Here is an 11,554-nt window from a genome sequence, read left to right as displayed (position 1 = left end):
TAGATCAAACATGAAGAGGGTCTTCAAAGTTTTCATTACCCATTAGAGAGAAGCTTCAGAAAATAAAGCATTCATGATTATACATGTACCACTGAGAGAGAGAGGGAGAGAGAGAGATGGTCAAAACGAAGAATTCATTAAACCAAAATACACAAAAAAAACATTACAATAACAAGAAGAAGAAGAAGAAGAAGAAGAAGAAAAGGAGCAAAAATGGAGAGGGAGACCAATATGTACATTCTCTCAAAGAAGTTAGTCCTAAAATTTGAAGGCCCTCTTTGACAAGTAAAGTTGTTTAACAATTTGAGAACTCAGCAAGTCAAGTCAACTCCATTGCAACCCACAACTTTTCTTCTCATTCCAGAAAGGCCCATTTGGAAAAACCAATTAAAAAACAACTCCAACCAACGACCTACACAATTGAAATGAGATACACAAAAGCCCTGTTAGGTGAAACCCAATACATCGAAATTGAAGGTGATTCTCATTCTTAGATCTGGTTTGAAAAAACATAAACTAATAACACTTACAAAAGGGACGACTAATTAAATTTGATTAATATTTTTTATTATCATTATCCAACATTAATTGCTTAAGCAACTGACCATTGAAATTCTAACTTGTTCAATATCAAACGCAGAAAACCCAAAAAAAGTTCTCTCCCACTTGGTATTTTTATCTTTTGGGTTGTTAAAAGCATTTGCAGATTCATTGAAATTGTTGTCCGATACGATTTGCAATTTTCAACTATATTGACCACCCAGATAATTGTTATACTATATATAGCAAAATTTTTCTGCCAAAAAAAATATATCGTGCCCTCAAGTTGCTCTCAAATATCGATTGAAAAGGGTTAGATCTGGGCCCTGAGGTACCGTTTCTGATATAAAATACACTGTATTTTTAACTTAGAACTTTGAACTATAACTTTGTCACGGATATAGAACATGAAACTCGCAAAACTTGCTTCAATCTTACAAGTTAACCAAATCTCCATTGCATACCTAATGAAATTTACGAAGATATTTCCACCTTCATCTCTTTGCACAGATTATGAACAAAACAAAATTGAAGGTAGAATTATGGTAACTGAGATTTTTTGTTAGAAAATAGAGTGCATTGTTCAAAACTCTTCCCAGGCAACTTGTCTTAAAATCAGAAGTAATAATAGATGCATATTTTCTTTTAAAAGGCAATGTTTCTGCGCTTCTATCATTGATTTTCAATCTGCTAAACTTGTATTTTATATTCATTACAAGTATATCTTCTTCTACTATACAATCCCGATACTGATACGATCCCAGCATTGATATACTTCAAATATTACGAATTTTACGTTCCATGTTAGGATTGATGTTTAACATTTATGAATCTCATGTTTTATGTTCACGACTCTTCACTTTCTAAAATTGAATACCAGTTACTAGTAGACGGTGTATTATAGGTAAAACTTTCGGCGGTGGGCAGGTTTCGTGTTTTGAATGTTAGAAAACATCATTCTTATTAAGTCCACTATCTACTTGACCTCTTCAATAAAAACCTTCAAGGGGTTGAGCATTTGAAAACACATTGCTTCCCAGTTAGTAATTCCCTATTTCTAAGTTTTCTCTAGTAATTTCAATCCGAGTTCTCCCTGCGGAAATATTGAAAACAAAAACAAATTGCTATTAAGTTTCGACGTTATTTCCTCTAATCAAATTCAATCTATATGGTTTAGGTTGGTTCCTTGACCTTTCTTACTGGCTAATACAAGCTTGGCCTATTATAGCGCGGCAAAATATGATGGATGCACTGTCAACTCGGTAAATCCCTAAACATGAGAATAAGTTCATTAACTCAAGGGGTCACTTTTTGCAAAAAACCACGAGATTAGAGTGTTTCGAGCCTATTTCACTAGGGGAAAAAAACTGAACCCTTCTTATTTCAACTTATTGAACTTTAAAGAAATTAGTACCAGAGCAAATTTGACAGGCTTAAATTTTTTTATGATAATCTTTTTGGGTGTCTTTTACAAGTTGAAGACTCATTGAGGGCAATTGTCTTGACATACTTTAAGAGACACAAGTACATTATGCATCTCAAAATAGTTTTTCTGAATAAAGTTAAAACTAACTCATACAAAGTAAAATTACAACTCAAAATAGTTACAATATGATAATCGATGAAGAAAGATTCACTCTAAAGGTCAGTAAAAAGTAATCATATCTCTTTGATAAAAAGCTCCAAAAAATTAGAAAATCAAGCTGTAATATGAGAGCAAGCCAAATACTATAGAATCATGTATAAAATTAATCATCTAAAGCAATTATTGAGAAGCCTATTATTAACATGAGAACATGCAATGGTAGACAGAATGCATAACGATATCAACGCAGACCAAACAAGAGTAAATCTAACACATGTTAATAATAAACACAGCAATAAACATAAAATCCCATCAGACAAGAAGAATCACCAGCAATCACGTTATAGAAACAGATTTCAGAAAAGAGATTCATAATTTTACAGATCAATAAGTCTACTACATCCACGTCAAAGTAATTGAACTTCAATAACCAACACAATTTACTGCATAAAATGGATGGACTCCAAACAGACAAAAAATTGGAACACCAAATGAAACATGAAGAAAGAACAAGGTAAGTTCTGGGGCCAACAACAAACAAAGACCAATTGAAAGTGAGGTTAAGCAAAAGACACTTGTAATCTCAATCTTACGAAGGAGAAACTGAAACTAACATGGACAGGTAAAAGACTTTGGGCCAAGGGTGCATAAAAAGGTACTCCTAGGCGAATAATGAAATCCTTCTGTCCCTGAATCCCATCAACTATAACCTTCAATATGAGTCCATTCTATATGAATTCACAATAATAAAAATTCATTCGTAACATCACCACACCCTAACTTTCAACGTTGTTAAGAGATATATTTCCATATAGAAACTGAATCATTGTGAAATGTTGCCGAAATTACTACCAAGGTAATGTTCCCCAAAATAAAGCACCAAAAACCATTCATCATTGCTTTCTTATCTCCAATTAAAGAATTGGATAAAAACTTCAGAAGACTCCATCCTGCCTCAAATCCTAAAATTAAATGAAACTTTCCTTGTAGTTGAAAAAACAAATTAAGATCTAGATGACTTCATCTACAACTATACTGCAACATGAAAATCTAATCACTGAAAAAGTTTTAAAAGCAGCAAAAATTGATCAAAGATGAGAGATCAAGCAACCTGGATTTTCCAAAAGAAAGATGTCTCCTTAAAAACAAAAAGAAAGCAGACACATAAGAGCATGATTTGTCACCCATACTGCTCAGCAACATTCCAGAATCAGACAATATGCAAATCTCCAAGATTAACAAAATGTAGTAACTTCACAGTCAATTCAAAGATCACACAGGTTAATCCAACTTCAACACTCCACAATCTTCAACATCAATTTATATAGCGAAAGAAACAAAGCCTAAAAAACTCTTCTCAGGAAGAAAGCTTCAAATGCTAGAACAAAACGTTTTACTTAAAACATTCCCTTGATCCAGGAAAAAACTACCTATCACCAACAATGAAGAATCAGTAATCAGTATACACCTTAATTTAGGGATACAGAGTCTCCTATTCACAAAATTCTAACAAATTCTAAAGCAGCTCATTAGCACAAATCCCTGATATTATCCTCACTCTGGAGATGTCAATAACTTGAACACAAAACTATGGATCAGTCCTCTATTTCAGATGCCTAAGATCTCAAATTTTTATTTTCTAATATGCCATGTCTAGCTCCAGAAAATAATGTGTATATATCCCTCTGCTAATACTGAAATTCCAACACAACATCTAATTGAAAGTCTCTGAATAAGGAAAATCCCTTGAATTCCAGAACAATTTACTTTATCGAAAGGTTTTCACAGACCATAAAAAGCCGAGATATCACATTATATGTGCTTTAGTTACCCTAAAGAAGACAGTGGACTAAAATGGAACCAAACTATAAACAAACAACTCCAAAAGCATTCTAACTAAAATGGACAAGTATATCACCAAGCAGAATTTTCTTTTTTTCAATAGGCATATCCATTTAAGAGAACTAGTCATGGTAGAAGAACATTACCGAGATCAGGGATATCTCATAGCTGATTTCCAGTCCCTCGGCCGGCAGGAGTATTTGCTTGCTGCTGTTGTTGCTGGTTCTGTATCTGAAGGAGGAGATTAGCTGCAAATTGCAATGTTGACTGGTATCGCTGGTTCTTATCAACCTCATCCTCAGATGCACCCTGACCAGCTCCAGAGAGCACAGACTGAAGCTGCTGCATCTGATTGGGATACTCGGAATTCACTTTATCAGCTGGCACTGACATAATATTTTGTGTTTGAGAAACATTGACCAGATTTGATGCTCCAGTATGATTGTTAGGCTGCTGAAAAACTGGTGAACCATATAGTGTGGAAGCATCAGTTCCATGCACCATTCCATAGCCTTTTTGAGTACTTGGAGGAACTGCAAACTGATTCTGCTGACTGACTGTCGGAGAAACAGATATATGTGCACTTTGAGGAGCAACTGCGTAATTAGTCAATGGCCTAGAAGACACTGCACCTGGCTGTGGCATGCTGACAGTCAACTCTTGATATTGAGAGCTGCCATGGGGCATTTGAGCAGAATGGTTTGAAAGAGGTGCATAATTATGAATCTGAGATGGTTGAGCTTGATGATTAAACTGATTGCCCAGTTGTTCAACAGAACGACCTGCAAGCTCAGGTAATAATGGTCTCATTGTTGAGGAGCCTGTTGTTGGCAGAGCACTTTCTGCAGACTGTGTAGTTCCAGGCACTAATGAAGCTAGAGTAGCAATAAGCTCTGGGGTTAAACTCACTCCAGCTTGGGAAATGGCAGCAGTATTATGTGATCCGTAATCCAGGGAACTTGGCTGCACCAATTGGGACTCACTTGCATGCAGGAATTGAGGTTTTGATGGAACCTTTGGGTCATCATGTGAAAACCTGCCATAGTCCATTGGCAAAACCTGTTCCTCCTTCAGGCGAGTCAAAGTATAGTCAGCATGCAGAGGAATATTCTGTCGTTCAACAGTCTGTGATGGATGCATGGATTGCTGAGGCAGTTTCAGAACAACACCATATAAACGTTCTGGCCCCACAACATTCAATACCTTCGTCAAGAAATCTGAGGGAGGGACCAAGAATAAGGTTGTCCCATCATCAAACTTGGCAACACCTGCACGGTTTTTTGAACCCAGGTACCGAAGGAATTCTGTATAGGAAGCAAAATCGTCTTCACTGTCAGGCAAGAAGAAAACAATCTCAAATCCAATAGCTTCAGCATAATGCTTGGCAAGCATATCCAATCCCGTCCTTGCTGAGCAATTAACAACTTCAGGACTGCAAAATAGGAAACCCCAACATAAAATGAGAAACAACAAAATATGCAAAATCATAGAAACAAAATGCAAAGAAACTATAGTTAAACTAAAAAATTCTAGACAAGAAAAGAAGTTAGCAAAAGCGTAAAAATAAGTAAGAACTTTAAAATGCGAAAATGCAAAGTCTTAAATAATAATAAAAAAAAATTAGAGAAAATGAAAAGCACATAGATTTTCATTATATTCTCTCAAAAGAGCACCTCATTCAGTAGCAAGCATAATTTTCGGAGATTCCTCTTACAGGAAATACTAAAAAAACCATCATATTAACTGTGGAAAGAACTTAAAGAAATGGACCATATATCCATAAAAGAAAAGAAAACAACAAAAAGCCCTGCACAGGGGTATCTGAGTCCATACCAACACAAGTTAAAACTTTTTAATCAAAACAGCAATGTACCCCTGCTCCAAAAGCAATACTATTTACTACATATACGAAGGCCTTATTACATCTGAAAAGATATATGGGCTAAACCAAAATAACAATGAGCAAAAAATTGAAAGTCAGCTCATGTTCTAAGGTAAAAACATAACAGTATACAAAACCCAGGAACTGAAGTAACAACGAAAATACTCACAGCTCAGATCTATCCCTTTCCTATAGGGACACATCGAGCATGACAAACTGGGGTCCCACCCTTAGCAATAATTCCACGCCATATGCAATCATTATCAGCTCCAGCTGCCACCTTTGTACCCCCTGGACTAAGATGACTCCTCCCTTGACATTCATAAATGCAACAGAAGCACCTCCACCAGTGATTGGACCAAGCCATACGGCTGCTCAAATCCTAGCATGATCATCAATCCTTCTTGAAGGAAAAGCGCAGCATCATCAATGGACAAGGAACTGTCTATCCTTGAACGTTTAGGATCTCTTTGAAATTGGCTTGCATCAGATACGTCCCATGAACCAGATGCTGCCTCATGGGTTGCCTAATGCCCGCACAGGAGAACTACGCATCCCAGGTGAAGGTGACGGCCTTCTCCAGTTGGCTCCAGACTTGTGGGATTAGTTTCTTGCATACCTGAAATAGGTTCAAAATTACCATGGCCACCAAAAGTCCTCATTGTCATATTGTTCCATGAACACCACCAGATTGCGACCCAGAAAAATTATTCGGCATCATTTGATGATTATGACCAAGCATATCATTTGAGAAGGTCTAATGGTGATCACCTAAAAGCATCTCCGGCCTTGGCCCTTTTACTCCAGGATATGAACCAGGGTAATCTTTTCCTGGTGCCAGGTCACTACTCGAAAACATAATAGTGATTCTAGGATCATTAAACAACCGACCTTGTAAACCCTCCTTAGCACGCCGAGCCTCATCCACACTTCTAAATTCCACAAAAGAGTAAGCCTTGAAGGAAAACTCTTAATTCTCTCAATCTACCAAATAGGATCATTGCATTGTGAAGCATCTGCTCATCAACCTGAACAGAAGGGGGGTAGCCTACCATAAAATCTTACTAGGTTGACCATCTCCCTTTCGTGCTGCTGAAGATTGTGGATGCTGCCGAAGGACACTAATTAGAATAAAAATAATTACAAAAACAAGTAACTTTCAATAGTTCAGCAAGTCACAAGTGCATAATAAAGTTATATGCACATCAAGCAATGCAAACCAGAATAAATTCCAAAATGATGGAACCTTTTGCATTAAATACATAATATACTAAAATTGGGACTTACCGGTCTTTTATAAGCTGAATTAATATCAGAAAGTCAGTGCCCCTACCAAGAAACTGCCCATCTCTGGGTCATGGAATTGGGCCACTGATCCTGTATAAGAGAGCAAAAGAAAACCCCATTTCAAAAACAAGAAACAAGCAAAATGAATGATATCTTGTGCCAATACAATTAAGAACCGAGGAGAGAGAGAGAGGGAAAAAAGGAATTACTCCAAGAAGCCCAACTTTGAGCAACTTAATTTAGCATGTCCTCGGTTATTCATAAGTTTTTACAACTAACTTTTTAGCAGATCAAAAGCTTAGAGGGGAAAACTTTCAAGCCAAAGTGAAACTTGTAAAACAAATAATTCTTCTGAAACACACATCAAATCCTAAACAAATGTACTTACTCTTCTTGAGGGTTGTGATCGAAGGAAGTCCACACGTATCTGTCACCACCTATTTGCTTACATTCATGTTTTTCATGGCTTGGGAAGCATCTTCCAATCTGAAATACTCGACAAATGCAGTATTGCGGTCTCTAAGAAATTTAAAATCCTCATTTTACCAAACTTGAGAAATTCCTCTTCCATTTCTTTTGATACAGTTGGACTAATTCCACCCACCCATAGTTTTTACAAGGTTTGGCCTGGAAACAAGAATTTATAAGAACTCCTGAAACTTATTACAAGCTTAATATTGAATAACTATGACCACAAACAAAAACCCAAATTAAAAAAAAAAAAAAAAAAAAAAAAAAAAAAAAAAAATCTCAAGTGAAAATATAAATCTACTTAAACCTGATAGAAAAATCATGCAAATTCCATGAAAAACTGAAAGAAGTCTAGTACATAGACAATGTAAAAAACTATCAAACATAAAACTGAATAATAAGCAAGCCCATATCAACATGAGTTTGGTGATGCACGTGTCATTTGATCATAAAGTCAATCCAGAAGCTTAAAGAGCCCTGCAAGATTAGCACGCTACCAACTTCAATCTATTTCTGAGGGGACAAAGGGCAGCCATGTCTTTTAGCTCAATGAAATTGATTAATATAGTTTTTTTCCCAAAATGCATGATGACAACCCAAAATTCATAGTTCTTGATCTCATTGATGTTAACCAGAAGATACAAAAAATTAACCTAATTAACCATGTCTTCAATCATCAAAAAGCTGCCATCACTTGTTGGAAATCACTTTGGCAAGTGTGAATTTCAATTTAGAGTTTAAATGGGCGGGAATCTGCCTATTGCATTTTGTAACTCAGTAGTCTTTATAGCAAAACAAAATCAATCCTATTGATGCTTAGTTAGGACAGATTTGCAATAAAACTGAAATGTCAAATGTTTAATTGAATTCCATTCTTTGGAACAAACAATATGTTCAATTAGCCACTATAATTTTCAACCGTTTGTGTTGAAAACTGATTAAAAGAAACTGCTATGGAGTATGGAGAACATTAGCAGATGAGATGCAAAGAACACTTGAGCCGTAAACATTTGTTCAGAACCAACTTAACCAAATTTGATTCCATAGCAAAAAAATTATGGTCGGAGTTGAGATAAGAACTGGATTTGTTACTTGAATCATAGATGAAAAACTGAGATTCTTGAGTTTAAAACAATTCCAAACAATAGGATCCCTTAAAATTCAACAAGAACTCAATTCAATTACATATTTTAATGTCTTCCAAAGGCACTCCTAAATAATAAAAGAACATACGGCAAATGCCGCGACTTCACATAACTCTTATTGACTCATTACACCAGCAGCAGGCATAATGAAGACAGATAAACACATTTTAAAGCCTCTATTAGATCTACGGCAAACAATTGACAATAAGCTTAGATCAATATGTAGCCACTAATGAGTTCATAGATTAAAGAACTAGCAATATAAAATGAAAAAGGATTTTGACATGAAGACAAGCATGCACTAAATACCCATTCAGAACAGGTATGAAAAATCCAGGGTTCAGCAGAAAGTTATTCAATGGTGATGGCATGTGAGTCAGGCACTCCACAGATTTCCTCCATAGCTTGAGTTTGTGGTGGTTAAGGTGTGAACGAACTAACAGATGATTATATGCACCACTGGTACTGCATATTATGCAGTTACTTAAGTTTGCAATCCCATTAACTAGGAATGATGGGCGTCAAAAAACTAATATTAGATCTCAACAACCCAAAAGATATTGTACTTGGAAATTGAAAACGAACGTGCATTTGAGGATGGCTTGATTATTACATTAACAAAGGTGGGATTTTTCTGTTTATTTGCTTCTCAAAATTTTAGCCAAAATCCATTAAAATTTAGTGAAGAAAATAGACAATCAATATACAGCTTAGTTAAGCCTTGTTTGTGATTCTTGTTGGGAAATCTGAGGGAACTTTAAACAAGTAATTCTCAACCAAAGTGTTTATAAGATTTTTATGCTATGGTATGTTAAGATATACAACCTTTTTCTTAAAGATATTTCTTGGAAAAGCATAATACTGATGTTGGTTTTACTTCAAAATATTATCACCAATAATATAATGTAAATTACATTATTGCAGGCTCATATTATCAAAATATTTATTAAAAGTATAAAGGCAGATTCATATGCCCATCTACCAAAAAAAAAAAAAAAAAAATTGTCCCTCTGAAAGATTTGGCAGTGTAGACACTAAAACTTGCAAAGGCTTACACACTGTTTTTCAAACTCATAGCACTTTCAAGATGTATCTTTTGTAGAGGACACACCGGAAGTGACCTTTAATATCTTTCATCATCAAACTCAGTTCATAAATCCCATTGATTTCTCATAAACTGTACAAAATACATGAAGAAATCATCATGCAAATTGTATTGGGAAAAAGTATGGAGATCATTTTGGTTTTAAAGAAAGGTATTAAAGTAATCGCTAGAAAAGGCATCAACATGATAACAAACACTAAACCCATACTTCATAAGACACATTCTTCAGAAGGATATTGATTACTGCCTTGAGGCTTGATTAGAAAAGCAATCTTATAATTGATTATTAACATTAAAATTATACATATAACCCTTGTTACCCTAAGCATATTGTTGTTTACTGATGTATAATTCTTCAAGGACATTTGGTATTAAAGTACATTTTATTGTTGATCATCTCTCAGAACGCGTTGTTGAATCCCTGCAAATTTCTGAAGCTTCCTCTGTCTTTACTTGTAAATGGATTGAATCGTTTTACATGTATTGAATCATTATACTTTCTTTCAGCTTAATCTATTTAAATTTGATCAAAATCACTTCCCAAACCTTCATATCAATTGCACATTATGTTTCATACCCAATTCTATATCAGCAACTCACATATTACTCAATTCAATCTATCCTCAAGTTCCCCTTAAATGGCTAAATTTAAAAATTAGGTCAAATTTCGACATTAATCAAACCCTAAACATGTTAATTTTATAAGTTTTTTGCATTCTATCATAAAGCAATTCAATTTCTTACTTCGCATAATAACATTTTCATCAAATAAATCAACAATGCCAATCAAATTATTACACAAATAATACAAATCCAAAACTCCAAAAACAAAATCAAAACCACAGAAATTAGAACAAACCGGTCGCGCAAACTCGATCTTGAGCGGATTCCCACGCAAACTGGTCCCTTGCAGCGCGTCTTTCGCGGCCTTCGCATCCTCTACGCGCTTGAAGTACACGAACGCGAAGCTCCTCGACGAGTATGTCGTAACGCTATCAAGCGCACCGTATTTGATGAACAAGTCCATCAGATCGGCATCATTCGTGTCCGCTGACAAGTTTCCAACCCAAAGATTGTTCGACGGAGCCTCCGGCCCGTCCGCCGCGCCGTGGCCGCGGGTGAATCTACTCGACGACAGCGGCGGTGGCGGCACCATGGATTGGATTGTATTGAATTGAAAGAACTTATCGCGAGAAAGCGAGTAAGGGTTAGGGTTAGGGTTTTGGTTCGAGATTCAGAATTTAAAATTTGATTCGATTAGTTATTTAAAAATAAATAAATTAACGATAATTAGGAAGATGTAATAAATATAATGGTGAAAAGAGGGGATTAGAAACCCTAGAAATTGAAGAAATTTAATGAAATGAAATGAATTGAATGAATGATGATAAGAACGAAGAAGAGAGAGTTTGAAGAAGATGAGTGGTGATTATATAAACGGTTACGAAGAGAGGGATAGGGTTTTGTTTTGTTCTGTTTAGGGGTTGTTTCATCAGGTCCTCTTAGTTTTAGTTTTATTTCACAAACATCCTTTATGTATGGTTTGGGAATAGAGTTAATCACAGTAGTCCTTGAGAGGTGGGTTATTTACCCTTTCGTCCTTGATGTTTGGAGTATATTACACTTAAACTTCCAGTACTATGAGATATGAACAATTTAGTATAGTGAGATGAGAATTTTTAACAAAAAGTCTATAA

The 11,554-nt window shown here is 35.5% G+C and overlaps 1 protein-coding gene across 1 annotated transcript; it reads right to left on the bottom strand.

Annotated features, from left to right (window-relative positions):
* Positions 1–421: 421 nt before the first annotated feature.
* Positions 422–11,333, bottom strand: LOC116108650 (flowering time control protein FPA). Its single transcript, XM_031394895.1, is given in 17 exon segments — positions 422–5,399; positions 6,019–6,030; positions 6,032–6,167; positions 6,170–6,266; positions 6,269–6,360; positions 6,398–6,442; positions 6,445–6,522; positions 6,525–6,803; positions 6,806–6,835; positions 6,838–6,900; positions 6,903–6,957; positions 7,525–7,568; positions 7,571–7,585; positions 7,588–7,677; positions 7,680–7,748; positions 7,751–7,763; positions 10,717–11,333. Coding segments are annotated over 17 exon segments (2,685 nt in total). The 5' UTR covers positions 11,014–11,333; the 3' UTR covers positions 422–4,129.
* Between the last annotated feature and the right edge of the window lie 221 nt (positions 11,334–11,554).

The sequence above is a fragment of the Pistacia vera genome, unplaced genomic scaffold, assembly GCF_008641045.1.
Source record: "Pistacia vera cultivar Batoury unplaced genomic scaffold, PisVer_v2 Contig567, whole genome shotgun sequence".
NCBI classification, from domain to species: Eukaryota; Viridiplantae; Streptophyta; class Magnoliopsida; order Sapindales; family Anacardiaceae; genus Pistacia; species Pistacia vera.
Note: the sequence above shows the minus strand (reverse complement) of the source record. Positions and strands in the feature narration are given on the sequence as shown.